Consider the following 20,422-nt stretch of genomic DNA (forward strand, 5'->3'; position numbering starts at 1 on the left):
ATTTAAACCCAGCTTGGAGCATGTTCCAAATGCCAGCCTAGATTTCAGATGGCTGAGGACCAATTCCATGCTCTGTCCCAGCATTTCCAGATGAGCAGGTGCAATTCCCTTCCCTGGGAGGGTCTGGAAGTGCTGACACATTTCATGTGTGAGGCAGGCTGGAGCCCTTTGAAGAACAAGTGGAAGATGCAGACAGGATCATGCTGAGGGGCTGAGAGGCCACAACACTTTCAGGATTCAGAAAAGGAAGAGAAGTTAATTTTGCAAGTTTGTTGATTATCTTATACTCTTCCTCTTCAGAGCACTTTACAGAGTCTTGATAATGAATCCAGCTAGACAGGGACCAGGATAAGGAAATCTTATCCTCCCTTTACAGTTCCACAGAGAAATCCTTCATTCCAGAGCCAGGACTGAGGCACAAGTTCCCCATTCCCAGTCTTATGCTCACATGAAATGTGTAAGTAATTAAACTTCCTTTACTCATTTCAGCTGCTTCTCATTAACCAGGAGTATAAACTCATTAGAGGAGGAACTTTTTGTTACATGTGCTCAGAACACCAGCACAATGAGGCTGGGAATCCTTCTGAGCCTCTCCAAGTGTTACTGGAGTGTAAACACCAATCATGGAAAAGGCACTTCTCATTTTTAATGATTATGGCTTGGAAAGCAAACAAACTCAAATAAGACTCAGTGTTGCTTTGGTTTAAATTTTAATGCAATTCTCAGGTCAGTGTTTACCTGAGCTGAGCCTTTTAAAGAAAATTTTCCTACTTCTAAAAAATAAAGAAGAAATTACATGTAAAGAAAAAAGCTGTTTGTTACAGATTATTTGAATGGATTTTTTAATTTGTTGAATTTGGACCAAAAAAATTTTGATCCTGTGTGATCCACAGCATCTTTCTGCTAACAAATGCTATGGACCAGATTTATCCACATCTTTGATAGATGAACCATTAACTCCAGTGAAGCAGCTGAGAATTCCCTTAGTGCAGTTAAGAGGTTTTATTCTTCATACCCAAGACTAAGAATAATTGTCCAGAGCAAGAAAACTGTCAGCAAAGACATTTTGTTTATTATTATATTTTTAACCTAAATTCTCATGATCTGGAGTGCCCTAAGTGAATTGAAAACTATGGAGATCAGAGCAAATAATGCTCCATTACACAGCTCCCTGAATCCCTGCAGCCTCCCTTGGCAGAGTTATCTGCTTTAGAGTACCATAATTCCTCCATTTGAGCAATCTGAGCTTCATCCACATCAGAAATTTCAATGCCATCTTGCCCTCATCATGTTTTTCAGATCCATAACCTCAGCATGATGCTCAGAAAGGCAGTGGTGCCACAGAGTGACTCTGCTACAGAAATGCATTTACAAAAAGGCCATTCAGACCATTAAACATCAGTTGTACTCTCCTTTTTGTGAGGAAAAGTCAACTTCCTAATTCCAGAGTGTTCTGCCAGTTGCATGCAGGAACTGCAGATCCTCTCCTCATTCTCACCCCTTGCTCCCACTTTGCAGTGATAAAGCAGTTTTTTGAATGGTTTCAGGGTTTATTCCACACTTTAATGTGGAGTTTCAAATCATCTAACAGATGGCATTGTCATCATTTTTCCTTCCCCACAGAATGAAAATGAACAAACACTTGACATTTCCAATATGTCTTCATCTCATGCAAGAATTTTTAGAAGCCATGGAATAGTGATAATCTGCTTTGCTTTAGATGGCCAGAATTGTTAAATGTGTCCTAAAAATCCTGCATTTCCCACATGACTGTGTGGAAAATGGGGATATAACCACACAATCATCATGGTTATGTCCTGTACCAGGAGCTCTGAGCAGGGCAGAGCATGGAATGCCAGAGCAGCTGTGCAATGAGAGGGGAAGGTTCATTAGAGAAATGAGCTGAGCTGCTCCAGCACTTAGAAATCAGCTCACATTTACAAACCCACAGCAGATGCATCCTTTGGCAAAAGAGTTCTGCAGTCAGTAATTTGCCATTCATCAGGGATTGCCTCTTAAATCTGGGATCCAAGCTAGGGTGCAGATGACATAGGGGGATAAATTTAGACAGGGCTGAAAACAATTATTTTGATTAAACCTCCAGCCAATGAGAATGACAGTATTGCTGTTCCTCCCCTTGCCCCTCACTCACCCCTCTGTGGTGAAGGAGGAGATTTTGTGAGTTTAACCTCTCTTCCTTTTCCATGCAGGGCATGTTTGGATGGAGCTTTCGCTGCTGTAGGGTCTGTCCAGGGGAGCAGGGAGGGTATTTGGGTGGCACATGCTGCCTTGCTTCCATGTTAGTGTTGGAAAAGGTGCTGGGAGGGAAATATTGACGTTTTATTTACCTTAAAGGGAGAGATTGTGTCTTTTGAAGTACAAAATTGGTTTTTCCTTAGCCTATCCTGCCACTGGGACAACTCCTTGGACTGGATGAGTTGATTCTGCTGGGAAACCTTTGTGAAGTTCTCCTAAACTTGGTCATTCCAGCCTCTCACAGCTTTGGCATTAATGTTTCCCAGTCTTTGAAACTCTTTGTCCAATCTAACATGGATGTGTAGGAAGAGTAATGTTAACTGCTCTTTTAAAAAACATCAACAAAGCATCATTTAACCACTCTGAGCTGGTTTATTAGAAAGAAAGTGATCTTAATCTTGGCTGGCAATCTTGTGCCTACTAGGCCTTGGCTTGCTGTTATCATAAACAGCTCTGCTTTAAAATAATAATAGTATGGAGGTAAATTTCCACTTATTAAAATGAGTTTTTAATGAATAGTAGCTTCCTTTGGGATTATTGTGGATATTTCACTGTGGTTGCTGCTCCTCCTTGCACTGGTGTTATGTGAGAGTTAAAAAGGCCAGAGCTGGGGATGGAGGGGGGTTGGGAAACTGAGCTGAAGGGCTGGAACTTGTAATGACATAAACTATAATTGCAAAATAAAATAGCAAGAATTTGGGAATAGGAAATTTTATCTTATTTACTCTTTGGTAATTGTTGGCACTTGACTGCAATCAGCTGCAAGCCTATCTCTGAGTGACAGCACAATTCCAGCTAGAGCAACCAAAAATAGCCCAGCATTTCAGTAATTTTGGGCTTTTTATAACCTAATACTTCACAAATAAAAGCCAGTGTAACGTGGGTAGATTGAACTCTCCTCTGCAGACTGGGGTAAACTGGGCAGTGCTGTGGGAAGCCATACCCAGAAAGCCCCACTTGTATCTTTCTTCAGCTATTCTTGTCCAGAATTAAACTGGATTAGCTCATTTTTTGTTCATTACTCTTAATATTTCAGAATTTATTCAAGCTCTACACTTAGATTCTTGTTGGGGTGAGGAGGCTGCCAGAGGGAGGAGAGGGAAGGTCCAACCTTCACCAGAACTTCAGTCAGAAAGAACCTTAATGAGTAAATTTATCTGATTTTGGTCAGAAAACCTGCTGGGCTAGGGAAGTTTGGAATAGTTGGAGATTTCCTGCTGAAACATTACTTACAGATCCTGTTTATGTCATCAGCTCTTAAATTGGTCCCCACACCCTTGCTGAGGGAGGAGGGAAGGATCCTTTTCCAGGATATAGGGGAAGGTCACTTTTCCCTCATGGTCCCAGAGTTTCTCCCAAGGTCTCTTCCTCAGGGGATTTCAGTGGAGGGGTCAAAGCCCTGAGGAATTCTGTTGGCACCCCAGGGTATGAATTAATACAAATCTGCAGCAGCACACACATTTTCATGGCTGTTTTGCCTTTATTGCTAATTTACAGTTTTATTTGGTGCCAAAAAACTGGGTGACACATTAGAGCTGCTTTAGTTTGAGTCCTTATTAAACCATTTTAAGAAGTTGTCTGTTCTGAGGACCAGCACAAAAGTCAAGCTACATTAACTTGTCAAGTGGATTAGTTGTGAAACACACTTTTGGACATTTTAATTCAGAATTAAAGTGACTGTAATTGGATTTAGCTTACTTTGCTTTCAGAGTAAATTCAGGTAAATCAAATTAAGGCTCATTCAGTGTAGAGGTGTGAGCAGAAATCCTCATTATGGGCTACATGGAGCAACTGAAAACAGGAGGCCAGGTTGGATGGGGCTTGGAGCAGCCTGGTCCAGTGGAAGTTGTCCCTGCCTGTGGGAGGGGATGGAAGAAAATGAGTTTTAAGGCCCCTTCCAAGCCAAACCTTCCATGTTCTGTGATGGTAACTATTGAGGAGCAGTACTGGAGAATCTTTGGGATTTTAGGGGCTTGCTGGTTAATTTACCAAAGAAATGTCAGGGGCAGCAAGTTGAATATAGATAGGAAGAAGAACACAGCCCATAATTACAGCTGCAGCATCTGTGGAAGGACAAAAAACTACAAGTCCACAGTTCAAGCTTGAAGTTGTGTCTTGAACAGTTCTCTTAAAGGAGAGGGAATTTGCATCCTAAATAACCAACTATCAATGCTGAAGTAAAGAAAGGAGGTGAGTTCCCTTAACTGTGACCTCATCTCTGAAATTAGGGATGTTAGGTGAAGCAGAAAATAATGAGTTTTCACACTATCAGGTTTGTTTGAGGGCTTTTCAGTGATTAAAAAAAACCCCCAAACACTGAGTCTTGAATACAGAATAAATTCAATCACACTTTTCCAGCTGTGACTGTGTAATCTTCCATTCACCAGGCAGTGTGTGACTAAATGAGGACCCAGGTGACAGCTGTCCAAGAAAACCTGCAGTGCTCAGGCAGGTGTCACTGATGGAAAAACCTGGCTTTTATGGCTCATTCTCCCTCTTTGATAAATGCTCTCTGGGTGTTAAATGCCCCTCCTGTGATGGCAATGAATATCATTAATTCCTGATGATGAATACACTTCCAGTAATCCAAGTGACTTTCATTTTAATACTATCTTTTTTTTTTTTTTTTGGACAGGAAGCCTCTTTTTTGCCAGCTATTGCCACGTTGCCTGGCTCCTGCAGTGTGGAAAAGGAGATGCTGCTGCTGACCATTTGGCTGGCAAGTTGTGGCCAAGTGGCCACGGATCAGTGTGAGGGGCAGGTGCCTGACAAGGGGCTGGGAGCAGCCAACATCTACCAGGCCCTCGTGACGTGGCTGCTGTCCCTGGTGAGTGCAGCCACCAAAGGCTCTGGGTGATGAGGGCTGTGTTTGGGCCTCCACTGAATACATAATCACCCCTGAAATCTCCTTTTTTCCACCCAACAGCTACAAAACAGTGGCTGAACAAAGTGGAAATTATGTTTTAATTCACCTCAGAGTCTGTAAATAAAAGTCTCGCCGGAGCTGGTGGAGCTGGGTTGTGTCTGGAGTTTCTGAAGAAGTGAAGGATTGTTGAGCAGGATTTTCAGTTGTTGGAAGTGACTGCTGGCTGTTAGGCTTTGTCCTTGGCAGTGGACACAGGTTCCTGCTTTTCACCACTTGTTCTAGATAAGAACAGACCATTCCTGATAGTCAAGAGTGCTGTGAACAAGTGAGGGGCGCCTTAATTGTCCTTTGGTTCACATGTTTTTCTCCTCTAAAAAAACCACCCCATCCCCTCTCCTTCCCATCCATATTGTCCTTTATTCCCTAGGGAAAACAGTGTATTTTCCCTCCCCAGTGTATATTTTTCCTTCCCACCCTGCTCAGTGGCCTTATTCTTTTCCCTGGGGAAGACTCTGGGATACCAATACTGATCCACACAGTCAAGGTAGATTTCACCCTGAGCAGCCAGGCTTTTAAATCACTTAAACTCCACTTAAACACAATTAATTGTTAATGATGTTCGTGCTTGCATTAAAACATTGCTAACATTCTTTAGTGTTAGTTCAGTGCTAATGAAAATTGCCACTGGAACAGCCCTGCATCCTGAATTTTCCTTTCAGACTTGTTAGATTGTGACCAGCTGCAGTGTGAGCTCTCTTCCTTTGTGTTATTACCATTTAAAAAACCACAACTGAGCTCTGACTTGTAGCAATTCTCTGTGCCTGAAAGGGTTCCTCAGCTTCCAGGACTGTGTCACTCTGCTGGGTGTAGGCTCACATGGTCAGATGGATTTTGTGCCCAAGAAAAACTGGAGTAAAATCCACCTGTTTATTCTACACAGGCTCTGAAATGGCTGTTGGATAGCAATGAAGAAGTTTGCATTTCTTTCACTGAAAGAATTGGATGTGGTGGTGTTTGCAGGGGTCCCAGGATGAGGGAAGAGACAAGAATGTTGACTCCATGTTTCAGAAGGCTGGTTTATTATTTTATGATATATATATATTATTAAAACTATACTAAAAAAATAGAAGACAGGATTTCATCAGAAAGCTAGCAAACAAAGGAAGAAAAATGGAATTATAACAAAACCCTGTGACTTCCCAAGACAGTCCAGAGAGCTGGGCTGTGATTGGCCATTAATTAGAAACAACCACATGAGCCCAATCCCAGATGCTCCTGTTGCATTCCACAGCAGCAGATAACCATTGGTTACATTTTGTTCCTGAGGCCTCTCAGCTTCTCAGGAGGAAAAATCCTAAGGAAAGGATTTTTCATAAAACATGTCTGTGACAATTGGGAATGTTGAAGCATTTTTAGACCAAGTTCTCATCTGGTAATCCATGCAATTCCATGGACTGGCTCATGTAAATCAGCATTTCCTTGCTGATTTCAGTGGAGCTGTGCTGGATGCTGCCAGCTGGGAGCAGTGGTCCCCTGGATGGTGCAGAATTCCCCATGGGAATCCAGTGGAGGACTTGGTGCTGGTGTTTTGAATGATCCAGCTGAGCTGTGCAGCAGTTTGAAAATCCAGCCTGGCCCTGTGTTAAATACATGTTTTTAAAGACCTTTATCTCCCTGTAAATGCAGAAAATAGAGCTGATAATGCACCTAGAGACTGGTGGTGGTATAAACCAGGAGAACAAGACTTGGAGTTTCTGTATCCACCAGAGCCCTGGGAGGGAATGACAGTCCTGTAGCTCAGACTTGCCTTTCTCTCCATCCAGAGCATGTTCTGGATCAGATACTTCTGCTTTTCCTTTCTCCTGGCTTTGCTGATTTCCTGTCTCTGGCTTTCCAGAGTTTTCTGCCCCTTTTCACCAGGTGCTCTGGACAGTTTGCAGCATCCCAGTGCCTTCCCAGGCTGTTTCAAGTGTCTCTCCTCTCTCTTTTCTAACTTATGATCAAGATTTTCATGTATTCTTCATGTTAAAGTGTATAGTGTTTTATCTGCCTTTGAGCAACCTAAAGAGCCAGGGCATATTTTGTCCCAATGGAATCTTCTCCCTGGATCTAAACTGATATTCACAATAATAATTCATGTCTTGGGGTTGCAGAAGTCATTTTTTACCCTTTTTGCTTTAAATCAGACCTATAAACTAGAAAATACAATGTTTGCCTCCCACACACATGTGCACAAAAAGAAATCCATGAAAAAGAAATCACCTCAGCCCAGCTAAAAGGGGATTCACAGGATGGGGATTGCTGGGGTTTGGGGTGTCAGTTTGGGTTCTTAGGGAAGCCTGCAGCAGCCCTTGGCATGGCATCTTCCCTTTGCATTGATTTGTAGCTGGGATTGGATTGATTTCAGTGTCACTGGTAAGGCACACACGGTGCTGCTGTGACAGGAACATTCTGGGCAGCCTTGGCAGGGGCTCTGTGCTCACCCCTGCTGGAGCAGGGAAATAATGTGAATTCCTGCTTCCACACAGTGAAACTGGTGGAAGTCAGAGCTTGCAAGTCCTCATTGTGAAAATAAATCCCATGGCTTATCAAAAGCAATGTGTTATTCCTATTTCATTTGGTCTTTATTGATTTTTCTACTGGCTAATAATCTACTAATGAAAGCAGAGTTCTCCCTGGCTTGTTGTGGGGCTCTACTCAAAAGCAACAGAGCAAGTTAAAGGGTTTTTTTCAGTCCATCTAAAAATGGAATTGTGTTCCAATGGATTTCCAGGTGCCTCCTTTGAAGAGGAAGGATGGTCCCAAAGCTCCATTTGAGGTGGTGGGGCTGCAGCAGGCCTGGACAGAGGAAGGCTTGGCCCTCTACGCCTGCCTGGTGGCACCAGAGGAACCTTCAGCCCAGAGCTGCCCCCAGAGCCACGAGGCAGCAGTGAGTAGCAGCATTTACACCTGGTAGTTGTGCAGGCACTGCTGTGCACTGAGCACCAGGCTGGGTGTGCCAATTCAAGCTGAAATCCCAGCAGGGCAGGACAGAGCAGTGGGAGAGCTGCCCAGACTGGGATGGGGAACAGCCCAGTGAGGGATTGCTTTTACAGTGATTGCCAGCCCAAGGTGCCCTCACTTGTGCTGCACTTAGGTTATGGCATCTAACTGTGATGGAGGGAATTTTAACATCTGCATTGTCTCACCCTTCACATGAGACTGAAAACAGAATAAAAATTTTTAAATGCCTCTTAGTTGCCCATCTCTGAGTCAGAAAAGGGCATAATCCAACAATGCTGCTTTTAGGTTATGTGCAGACCAGAAACCAGCTCTCTGTGGCATCATTTTTTGTCAATTGTTCATTAGCTGTAACCTCACACTGCAGAAATTGAGCTGCATTTGGAGGAGACACATCTTTTGGCACCTATTCTGTTTTTTCCTCCTTTGTTTTAACCATGTGAAGAGTGTGGCACAGGAGGAGGAATTATTTTAATTTGACTGCCAGGAGCTGAGGCCTGGAAGCAGGACATGAGCCTGTGCCCTCAGTTTTGGTGGGCCCCAGAGCCTGAGCTGTGCAACAAAACTGGCAGGTCCTGCACACAGGCTGGGATTGGCACATGTGATATGAAACATGATATAAACTGTGAGCACATGTGATGTAAAACATGATATGAACTCTTGTCCTGAACACAAAGCTGTGAAATTGCAGGTCTGCACTCTGCTGTGTTGGTTCTGTCCTTCACAGAGCTGGTTTGATACAGGCTGAAGCATCTTGTGCCTGTTTCTTTTTTGGAGACAGCTTTTTAGGTAGTATTGCCACTCTTGCCTGGTGTAAATACCTGTTTTACCTGAGCAGTGTGGCCAGGGGGATGTGGGGAGCAGCAATCCCTGTGTCCCCCAAATCTGAGAGCCACTTGCTTCAATAACTGTCCTGTGGCTGAGGAACCTTGAGGTGCTGCCCTGTGCTCTGCTGAGGCTGCTGAGTTCCTCTCAGATGGCTCAAAGCAACTTCTGTGGCTTCAGTGGATTTTCTACTCTGGTTTTGCCTGTTTCATCCCCAGGTGTCTGTGTTCTACCTGCTGGCCACATCATGGGGAGCCTAAATGGATCAGGATGTGTGAACATGGTTTTAAAACACACTTCAGCATCCCCTTCACTTGCAGCTGCTGCCTGGGAGCAGCAAAAATTGAATTTCCCATGTTGTATCACAAAACCTGGAGTTTCACAGCTGTGGCTCCAATGCTCCTGAAAATAAATAATGGATGCTGGCACCAAATGTCATGATTAAAACACTACCCAAAAAGCCCAGCCCAAAACAATGAGCAGCTTTTCCACTAGTGATTGAGCAGCCCTGGGCAGAGACTGATGAGTCCAGGCTCTGCTGGGCTGGACAAGGAGTTAGTGTTGGCAATTGAATTCAACCAGAATGTGATAAATAATAAAAGATACACAGATGTCAGTGAAAGTGGCCAGTAATTAAGAAATTGATGGCTCAGAGCCCCCTTTTGGGGCTGGAGATGGACTCTGGGCTCTACACATTAGTATTAAAATATCATTTGTCATCATGGTTAACATTTACAGATATTTGGTCTTTTTTCTATAATCCAAAAAAAAGTAGCTTAAAGTCTTCCTAAATTCTTATAAATTCTCCCTAAATTCTTATATGAATTCAAGGTGTTTCCTCTGTGGAGCAAAGGGAATGGAGGGACAGAGCCTGACCTGCTCTCTGCTGATTCCAGTTGAGAGCTTGGCCAAAGCACCAAAATTATTGAGCTCTGTTTATGCTCAAAATATTTCCCCAGAACAGAATGAACTTTTGGAGTTGTGGGCTCAGGCTGCCCTGAGTGTTTGGTTGGAGCTGGGAAGGGTTAAATCACATCCTGGTGGAACAAACTGTGCAGTTTCTCCAGTCCTTCTCATGGAATCACAGAATGGTTTGGATTGGAAGGGGCCCTTCAAGATTATCCACTCCAAATCCCTGCAAGAAGCTGGGGCAGCCAGTGTGAGAAATGAACTTGTAAAGAATTCTTAAAGCATATTTTATCTAAAGGACATTAGGTATTGGGCTAAAACTCTTAAAAGGCATTTCTCAGTATACAACTTGCTTGTTTATATTCATTGGTCATGCAGTAGCAATAGCCATTGTTGGTTTGGGTTGAATCACCATTGGAGCATTGTAAGTAAGAGCTGAAATAATCAGTTCTTCATTACAATTTGCTGAGATGATAGTTGGGAAAACTGAAAGTCTAAGAATTCTATTACTGTTGTTGTCTATACTTAGAAAGTCTTGTCTTTGTTGTAAAGTGTTAGTAACTCTTGTGGGAATGCATTCATGGTAAAAGTCTTTTTAAAAATATATTAATTTGGAAGTTGCCAGTTCACATTGTGAACAACAACCTTCCACCATCCCAGGCTGCTCCAAGCCCTGCCCAGCCTGGCCTTGGGCACTGCCAGGGATCCAGGGGCAGCCCCAGCTGCTCTGGGCACCCTGTGCCAGGGCCTGCCCACCCTGATCATGACAAACCTCTGAGCTCAGCTCACAGCAGTGACATTTCAGGTGTTGGGGCAGCTCTTCCAAGCAGGACTTGGGTTTCCTGTCCCTCATTAGAGGCTCTTTGTGCTAGCACTGACTTGTGTCAATCTATTTTTCCTGAGGCATTTCTAGAGCTGATGCTTTCCCCAGCAGAAATCAGAGCTGGGAGGAACAACACAAGTTGGGATGTCAGCCCCAGCAGAGACAAGGAAAATGACAGCAAGTCTCTCTGTTCCTGCCCTTGGGCAGCTTCAGCTGCTGTGGAGAGAAATGTGGACTTTATTCTTCACACTGCAGCCCTCAGTCTCTCACTGTCCTGTCAATGTGCAAGTTTTCAGTGGCTGAATTGAAAAACAACATCCTGTTGGGGCACTTACTGGTTCTTGTTCCAGTTGTCTCCTGTGGGCACAAAAAGACACTTTTCAGGCCTCACCTTTAAAATATGATTGCAATTCCAGGTGCTTTGTTGCATCTGTTTGCTATAAGAATTTAGGGAGACCTTAAGCTACTTTTTTTGGATTATGCAAAAAAGACCCAGTATCTGTAAATGTTAACCATGATGACAAATGATATGTTAATACTGATGTGTAGAGCCCAGCATCCATTTCCAGCCCCAAAAGGGGGCTCTGAACCATCAATTTCTTAATTACTGGCCACTTCACTGTCATCTGTGTATCTTTTATTATTTATCACATTCTGCTTCTCTGCCCCAAGGTCTAATAGTTATAAATAGAATTATAATAGTGGCTTCTCCAGGCAAAAGCTCCTGTTCTTTGCACATCAAGAAGTCTTTTGGCTTATTCAGCTGGGATGGCATCTAGTCCTATATCCCAGTGGTTCTGCTATGTTTCCTCTCATTTTTATCAGCTTTTATTTGGGGTGATTTTATTTCTGTCCTCCTCCAAAGAGCTGCTAGAAGTGAGGCAGATTTCAACATCCCTGCCTGGTCTTAGTTTCTTCTTGTCAGAAGAAATGCCAGAACACTCACCTCCTGTAATTCCTGTGTGCTGATGGACAGGCTGTCAGATGGGAATTAGATTTGTACATGGGAATGAGATTTGTGCAGCCTCTGCTCTCTGCCAGGCATTCCCAGTTACCCCACAGGCACTGTGGGCAGCTCTGGGGCTCCTCTCTGTGCCTCCATCACTTCATTTTCTGGAGGCTCAGAGGAGCTCCCAATCTCTGGCCTTTGATTTGGGCTTTTCCTCCTTGAGCTTCACTTTTTAGGTGCAATAATCACAGAGTGATGGAATATCCTGAGTGGGGAGGGACCCCCAGGATCACTCAGTCCCACCCCTGGCCCTGCACAGACCCCCAACACTCCCACCCTGTGCCTGGGCATTGTCCAAGCTCTCCTGGAGCTCTGGCAGCCTCGGGGCTGTGCCCATTCCCTGGGGAGCCTGGGCAGTGCCAGCACCCTCTGGGGATGAACCTTTCCCAAAATCCAGCCTGACCTGCCCTGGCCCAGCTCCAGCCATTCCCTGTCCCTGTCCCAGAGATCAGAGCTGCCCTGGGGAGGAGCTGCAGCCCCCCTGAGCTCTGCCCTCAGTCTCCTTGTCCAGCTGAACAATCCAAGTGCCCTCAGCTGCTCCTCAGACCCATCAGGTCCCTCCTCTGGACACCAACAGCTTTAGATCCGTCTGATATTGTGGCACCCACAGCTGCCCCAGATCTGAGATGAGGCTGCAGCAGTTCCTTCACTTCCCTCTGAGTTACTGGTGGAGAGAAGATGCTCTGCACAGTTGTTGAGTCTGTTAATTTCTAGTTAGGTCTCCTTGAGGTCACTGGTTTTATTCTCTGAAAGTCCTGCTAATTAAGAATCAACCTGAAGAACAATGAGGCTTAGAGGGGAGGTTAAATGATGGAAAACTGTAGTTTAGCAGTGCAGTATTCAATATTAATGTATCAGTATTAATATTAGCCTCAATCTTTAAAAAAATCACAGAATGGTTTGGGTTGGAAGGGACCTTAAAGGTCATCTTAGTCCAACCCTCTGCCATGGGCAGGGACAGCTTGCACTGGGCCAGACTGCTCAGTGCTCTCTGCACCCTGGCATTGAACACTTCCACACCTGTTTTCATTTATATCCCTGAGAAAGTCTTTGGAAGTTAATGTTTCATTGTGTTGGGCTGCTTCATGGTCCTGGCTATGGGCTTTTCTCCCCCTCTGAGGGTGGTGGGATCTGCTTTGGAGCAGGGTTTGTGAGTTGATGGATGGGATGGGATGGGATGAAGGGTACAGGGTGTCACACCAGGGGTTGGTTTGGAGAATCTGAGGGCAGCTGGGTGGACCTGGGGTCTGGGGTGGCTGTGGGCAGAGGAGGAGCTGCTGCAGGTGCAAGGTACAGACAGAGTTTCTGAAACTATCACCAAAGCTTTTTAACCACTGGCTCTTTACAGACTGCAGAACATCTCCAGGGAACATCCAGCTTTTACCAGAAGATTTCTGCTTTTCTGACCTCTACATGGCTTCCAGATCTTATTTGGTGGAGAGATCAACTGGCCAGTCACTTCCAAAAGCAGCTGTGCCCACTTGTTCCTGCAATTCCCTCTGTCCTGCTCAGTAATATCATTACTGTTAATCCTGACCCTCAGGTACTGTACACAAGTGCTTGGACTTCTGGTCATTTTTTGATCAGGTGCAGTAAAAGTTGTTTTTCCAGTGTTAACAGATATTCTCATTTGCTTTAGCAAAGGATTTAAACAGAGTTTGAAAACAAATGCTTCTAATATTAGAATATTCTGTGATTTTAATATCTGTGGATTTCCAGGGAAGTGGGTGAGCTCCAAGGACACAGCACCTCTCCAGATCAAGTGCTTCCAATCTCTTGCCTGCCTGGAAATGTCTGCAGGAGCACTCACTGCTGTCCAGAAGCAGAATAATAATTAACCTTTCACTTCTGTCAGATTAGCAAGTGCTCCACAACAAATATTCCACCAATGAAATGTGACAAGAATTCCATATACTAATTGGAGGAATTTATTCCTTGAGGGCACCCAATGTTGCTTTTAGCCCTTTACCAGCCTTTCCTACCTTGGTGTAGATATTTAGAGTGGGTTTTCAAAGCAGCACTGAATATGACCTGATTTCTATACCTTTTGAGGGAATCTTTTGTTTATTTCTTTCCCACAGCAGCACCAGCCTTTGGCCAATTGTGGTATTTTCCCAATATTTGTAGATGAACAAAACCCTTGAGACACAATTCCAGGGAATGGCAAAGCCTGCAATTCTTGTTCACAATGAAGTTTTAATTTTGAAAATGATGTAGCATGAGAACTTTTCTGCCATTTCACCCAGATTTGGGGATTACCATGACTCTGTGAGAATCAATGCCATGAAAGCTTAGGGGTTTAGCAGTGCACTTAGCAATTTGCCTAAAGGTTTATCCCACTTGTGTGCAGGAAAAGGAGGCTTAGTGTTGTTGATTTGCAGTCACTGTGGCTTTCAAGCAGAAGCAAGAGCCATAAAGAGTCTGACTACTCGTAAAAGATAAATCTGCTCCATGCTTTTAAGGCATAAAATAAGGCAGCATTTAAAACAGCCAGGGCTTTTATGCAAATCCCTTATTAGAGGAATTATAAATCATTAGGAATTGAACAGCAAGATAGCAGGCACTTTCTGGGGGTGGATCTTTGCCTTGATGCCATGGAAAACATGATGTCAGTTTAAAAACCACATTCTCTTCCCAAGTTCAAGTGCTCTGTGCCCCCCAGGCCTGAGTGAGGCTGAGACCACTGTGTGTTGTGGCTTTTTCACAGAGCTGTGGAATCACAGCATGGTTTGGGTTGGGAGGGACCTTAAAGCCCATCCTGTTCCACCCCTGCCATGGTAGGGACACCTCCCACTGTCCCAGGCTGCTCCAAGCCCTGCCCAGCCTGGCCTTGGACACTGCCAGGGTGGAACAGCCACATTTTCATAGCTGGTTAGGCAGCAAGGCTGATTTCCAAAGCTGGGCTCAATGAGCCACTCTCTCAGCAGGCAGCAGCTCACCCTGATGTCTGCCCTGGAGCTTTGCAAAGTGCTACCAACTGAGAATGTTCCCAAGTGTCATTAAAATACAACCAAAAAATGCTGCATACAGAACTCAGTATCATCTCCTTTTAACTTCTTTGGTCTGAAGGTTTGGTACAAGGCCAGTGATCCATGCTTTGCTCTTTGTACATTTGTATTTGTTTTGAGGCAGTGTGTACAAAACTAAGCAGCCAAAGAAGCTGTGCCCACGTGGTGGAGGAGCATGCAGTGAGTGAATCCCTGCTTTTGTTCCAGGTAGATCAGAGTCTGAGAGAGAAATCCTGGCAGGATGGTGGAAAAAAATGGGTAGAAATGGAGACAGAGGGAAGCTGTTGTGTACTGAGCAGCTCTGTGTGTGATCTGGGGAGCAATTGCCAGCAGTAATTGTAATAACCTTTATGCTTTTTGTTTGTTAGTGCATGAGCCAATGTCTTGTTTTCAGTCAATTTGTCTGCTGGATTTTCTGCCTGTTCTGGACCTCAAACAGATTGCTTTGCCTGTGCTGGTTTTGGAGGCATTTTTATGAGTGCTGTGCAATGAGCCCATTAACCTGCAGCAATTCACTGCTGATAGGAGCAGCAGCTCACAATGCAGTCATTAAAGCCCAGCTTGGGCTGGGAGTGACACCATCCCTGTGGAAGCTGCTAACTGCAAGGTCCCCTGTCAGCAGAAAGAGGATTTCTTCATTTTAGCATAAAATAAAAGTACTTCTACTGCTAAGCCTCAGGATGCAAGCACTCACCTTAGGGATACAGACAGCACACACAGAGCAAGTGTTGATGCTGCTTTTCCTCAGCCTCTTTGGTCCATCCTGGAGTTCTTTTCCTCTCTCTCAGTTCTTCTGGACATTGGGACATTTGCCCAAAAGGTTCAGCTTTTGGTGGTCATCTTCCAGAGCATCTCCTTGAAATCCCAGCCTGTGCAGGTGCCTGCCAGGACAGAGGAGTCAGGGCACAGCAGCATTTCCAGGGAGCTTTTAAGGAAGAACGGGAACCTCCATCCCTCCTCCTCTGTCCACAGACATCCCCAAGTCAAGGTGAAGGAGATTTTTTACTTTAAGTCCCAGAAAATTGATTTTGTTGCACTTCCTGATGATCAGTTCCCCTCGTGCTGCTCCTTTAGTAGCTTCCCTGCTCTGGCACAAAGTTTGTGTGGGTTTTTCAAATAGCAGTGATTAAGGGCAGGTCTATACAAAGTTTCCTCCTTACTTTTTCCTTAAGCAAAGCTCCTTTTTTTTTTTTTTTTTTTTTTTCTGGCTAGTTGTAGATAAGAATCCCAGAACTGGGTCCAGGGAGCTGAATTTGCCCCAGTATTGTAACCCAGGCCTGCTGAAAATGCCCAGCAGCACAAGACTGACCTAACAGCAAGGCTGATGTGTGGCAGGGGGCTGGCAGAAAGTAGAGCAGTTCTTTCATGTGGAATTTCAGATTTCTGGGCTTTCCCTGCTGGAGTTGATGTTAATTGTGTTGCCATAGGAGCTCTCACACACAGAAGCTTTGAAAGTTGCACACTTTATTTCACATTCTGGAATAACTATGTTGGATACATGAAGAGCTGGCCATTGCTGCTGGAATTTGAAATCCCCAAAGAAAAGAAAGCAGCCCCAGATGCAGCACTTGTTGCTCTGTGCACTTGAGGTGCAGGTTTGGAGCTGAGATTCCCAAGCTCTGTGTGCAGCCTCTGAAGAGGCAGTGGGAGGCACTTGCAGAGGATCTTTCAGCTCTGTGAGTCTGTGTTTGAGATGAGCTCAGTGAGAACACTGAGCTCTCTGGGCTCTGAGTGCTGTGACATTATTTCATTGACAAGCACCATGGCCTTGGCCCTGCTGAGTTGCCTTCAGCATCTTCCACTGTCTTTTGCTGTAACAACTTTTAATTTCAGTGCTGGGGGAGGCTGGCTCAGGGAGCTGCTGCTCATCACCACATCAGCTTTTCCCCCAGCTCTGCAGTGGCTGTGTGGGCACTGCCTTTCACACATCCCCAGCTGTAGCCACTGGGCTTTGCTGTGGGTCTGTGCCTGTGCTGGGGCAGTTATGGTTTGATTTGGGGTTAGTGCCCCATGTGTTCTCTCTCATTTCATGCTGTGTGAGCAGCACCCAAGCTGGGCCATGTTTTGGGATGGAAATGCTGCCTGACCTCCCTGGAGAATTTGCTCAGCTCCCAGATTTAATTCCCCACATTGCTGTGAGCTCCCAGCTTCAGTTCACAGCCCAGGGCTGTGCTTTCCTTCTCCAAAGCTTGAAAGATCTGATTGTGCAGCTGAACTGGGCATTAGGGAGGGATAAAACACCCAGGACAGCTCCTCCACATGGGCTCATGTAGGAGTGTCTGGGGTTGCACGTTCAGGACGGACACAGAGATCTCTGCAGCCAGGTCAGGAACTTGGGGTTCATTGCAAAGGGCCTGGGGGCAGGGCCCTGCTGGGAGCTGCCAGCCACAGCTCAGAGCAGGCCTGAGAGAAGAGAGGGGCAGAGAGGATGAGAGGGTAAGAGCATAAAAGGGGTAAGAGAATAAACAGGGCAAGAGGCAAGAGCTAAGAGAGCGAGGTTCCCGTTACAATACCATAAATCTTCTTCTGTGTTGAATATTCTGATTCTCACTAACCAATCTAGTACAATATACAAATCCTATAGCATTTACATACAGCCTATAAGAATCATTACATTACCATACTGTGTTACATTTTAAACCCTATAAACTCCTCTTTGGGCCCCTTCTGCCAAGCTGCAGGGTCTGCTCTGACCCTTGGAGCTGTCTGCAAGCAGAGGGTGTTGTTGTTTCATCAGAAGGGGATCACCTTCAGCTGGCCATGCCATTGTTTTCCCATTGTTCAGTAACTGAGGTATCTCAAAGCTTGCTTTCATTTCAATCTCACTTATAGTTTCCATAATCTCAAAATCTTTTGCCAGACAATCATATTTATAAGGCTTTCCTGTTCCATCTTCCCCAACAGGCTCACCCAAAGCAGAGGTGGCAGGATGAGTCCTGCAGCACTGGCAGTGCCAGCCATGGAGCCAGCACTCAGCTCTGGTACATCCAGGCTGAAGCTGCCAAGCAGGAGCTTCAAAAGGACAGGCTCATCCTGCCCTCTGCTTTCAGACCTTGCCTGTGTCTTCTCTTTATCTGAGTCAGTGAAAAGGCTCAGGTCTTGCCTGGCTGGCAGCCTGAGTGTGCAGTGCAGCCAGCTCACATTGTACCAGCAGCTTGGGTGAGAGCACATCTGGCTGGAGATTGCACATGGATAAGGCTTGTTTGGGGGAGAAATGTTTGTCCTGGCACTTCATCTATTTACTTTTATAGAAAATAATCCATGGCTGCAGCCCAGAATGGCTGTATCTTCAGGAGGCAGAAGGTGACATCCTGGCCCTGGCTGAATCCTGCTGCAGTCTGGCATTTATTTTCATGGAGCCAGGAGTTCAGGCAGCCACTGGCATTTGTAAATAAACCCTCCTAAGCTTTAGAAGGAGGAAGGACTACACTGATGTCTCCCAGAGCTGGCACAAAGATGAAGGCACAGCTTGGAGAGGAATAAAACATTAGAGGTTTTCATTCTTCCTAAAATTTGACAGCTCACATTTAGATTGTGTCCATCACTCATTATTCCTGAAAAGAGCAGCTTTAAAGAACTCTCAAGCTGCTGTGCTTTGCCATTGGTGCTGCTGGCCACAAAGGCTGGGAGCTGCTCTCTCATTCTGTCTTCTGTGGTTTAAGATCTCCCCAATCCAGAAGGGGAGCAAGGGGAAGTGAGATCCATTTCAAACTGCCTGAAATCCAGTGAACTGCATGTCTTCCTTGCTGAGCCCTCTCTATCCCAGACTTTTTGCTGCCTGTGGTGCCTCCACTTGTCATGCTTTTTATAAGCTACAAGAACATAGAATTTGCTGGGTGATTGGTTGATGATTTATCATCATGGTTTGTATTTTTGTTTGGTTTTTTGGGGGGTTAGTTCTATGTTTGTTTGGGGGTGGTTGTGGAGTGATGATGACAGTTGGTTATTGTTTTTGGTACTAGGAAATATAGAGGAAGGTTAATTGAAAGTGTATTGATGACAGATGATTTGGATAACGTAGGGATATATGGTTTAATTGTTTGACAAAAAAAAGTCAAGATAAAAAAAATGGATGCATAAAATGGAATTTAAATACTAGTACCTAGTAAATGATAAAATAATTAATATGTCTGGCAACCTGTACTAAATTCTGCAGCCACCTGAAGAGAACATGCACAGTGGGGATGGAAGATGTGCAGGGAACACACTCAGCATTGTGCTCATCTGGGTTCTACCAGGAAAATTCTGCTCCTGCACAGGCAGCAGGGAGAGGAGAGAGTTTGAGAGTGATGTGCCTCATGCAGGGGCAGGATCTGGTGAATGCCATCACACATGAGCCTTGCTGAGTGAGAGAGAGAGAGAGAGGGAAGTGCTTTCTCTGCTGGTCCTGATGTGCTGAGCAGGGCTGGCAGGGCGAGCTTACCTGAGCACAGAGCTCCCCCCTGGCTCTGCAGGGACTGACTACAAGTGAGGATCCTTCTCTGAGGGGTTTGCTGTTGTCTCACAGAGATAATGGCTGAGCAGAACTTTGCCTTGTGTGTGAGATGAGATTGTGGAGTACATGGGGATGCTTCCTGCAGTTTCTGTTTTCCTGCTGGGGCTGGGAATAGCCTGGAAGACTCCTTGCAACTCAGAAGACTCTCTCAGATCACCTGGCAGCAAAAGCTCTTCCTTTGTTGTCAGAGATGGGAACAGAAAACACTGGAAGCACAAAGAGGGGATCACAGGCTTGGTCATATTTCTGTGTGACAGTTAAATATTCATGGCTTTGCTGCAGCTCCAGTCTCCTCTGAAATGGGCTTGTTCTTCTTTCTGCTGAGGATTTTACTGCACATTTTTGTTCTCCTGTGAGTTTCCTTCCCTTCCCAGAACTGTCTGCCTTCATCTGGGTAATATTATCTGAACCAAAGCAGGAGCTTGGGGTTTCTTTTAAATGCTTTTGGAAAAACTGGTGTGTGTTCAATCCTAGCTGTGGCACAAAGTGGTCTTTTCCAGTGTCTTAAGGTGGCAGAAGCTGGAATTTGTCACTCAAACCAAATAAGAATAAATTGGCAAAAAGGAATAACTAAAACCAGGAGTTTATGGATGTGCCCTCCCTCCCTGCTCACCCTGATCATGGCAGTGTGGATGGAGAGGATGTCAGTGCTGTAAGGAGCCCTGGAGACACACATGGGGATGGTTATGGTTCATGAGTCTGGGCTTTGAAACCTGTCACAGCAGAAGTCAGAGCATCCCTGGGGCTGTGCAGCTGCTGTGGCTGAGTGCAGGGAGCCTTCCTCCCTGGGAGGAGGCTTTTCCCAGGAGATGGGAGGTTGCTACAGGGCTCAGAGCCTCACTGCAGAGGTGTTTTCAGGTAGGGATCAAAGGCTGGGCTGCCTCTTCACCATTCTGAGGGCTTGGGGAGTCTTCTCTCCTCCCACCAGGGGACAGCTCAGCACTCAGAGCTGATGCTTCCACAGGCTTGGGAAAGGATTTACAGCTGCTGTGATGTTGGAGGAGTGACAGGAACCAGCCCTGAGGTGAAATTCTCACACCCACCCTCTTGTGGAACATTAAAAGTAGCACCAAAGTACCATAAACAGAAATAGTGTCCAAATTCTTTCAGCAGGAGAAGGCTCCTGCAGAGGGTCCCCCTCTCTTTTTGTGTCCAGAAGGGCTCAGCTCAGTATTAGAACAAGTGGCTCCATGCAATTCTCTCCTACCTCACAGGGAAAGTGACTTTCTGC

At 45.3% G+C, this 20,422-nt stretch overlaps 1 protein-coding gene across 1 annotated transcript in view; it reads left to right on the forward strand.

Annotated features, from left to right (window-relative positions):
- DNAAF8 (dynein axonemal assembly factor 8) overlaps positions 1-20,422 on the forward strand; it is a 103,517-nt gene that overhangs the window by 24,412 nt on the left and 58,683 nt on the right. The window contains exons 11-13 of the mRNA XM_077186946.1: positions 4,892-5,083; positions 7,896-8,051; positions 13,037-13,231. Of these exons, the coding sequence (XP_077043061.1) occupies positions 4,892-5,083; positions 7,896-8,051; positions 13,037-13,231 (543 nt within the window). The remainder of the gene's footprint in view (positions 1-4,891; positions 5,084-7,895; positions 8,052-13,036; positions 13,232-20,422) is intronic.

This window comes from Agelaius phoeniceus, chromosome 16, assembly GCF_051311805.1.
Source record: "Agelaius phoeniceus isolate bAgePho1 chromosome 16, bAgePho1.hap1, whole genome shotgun sequence".
In the NCBI taxonomy this organism is placed as follows: Eukaryota; Metazoa; Chordata; class Aves; order Passeriformes; family Icteridae; genus Agelaius; species Agelaius phoeniceus.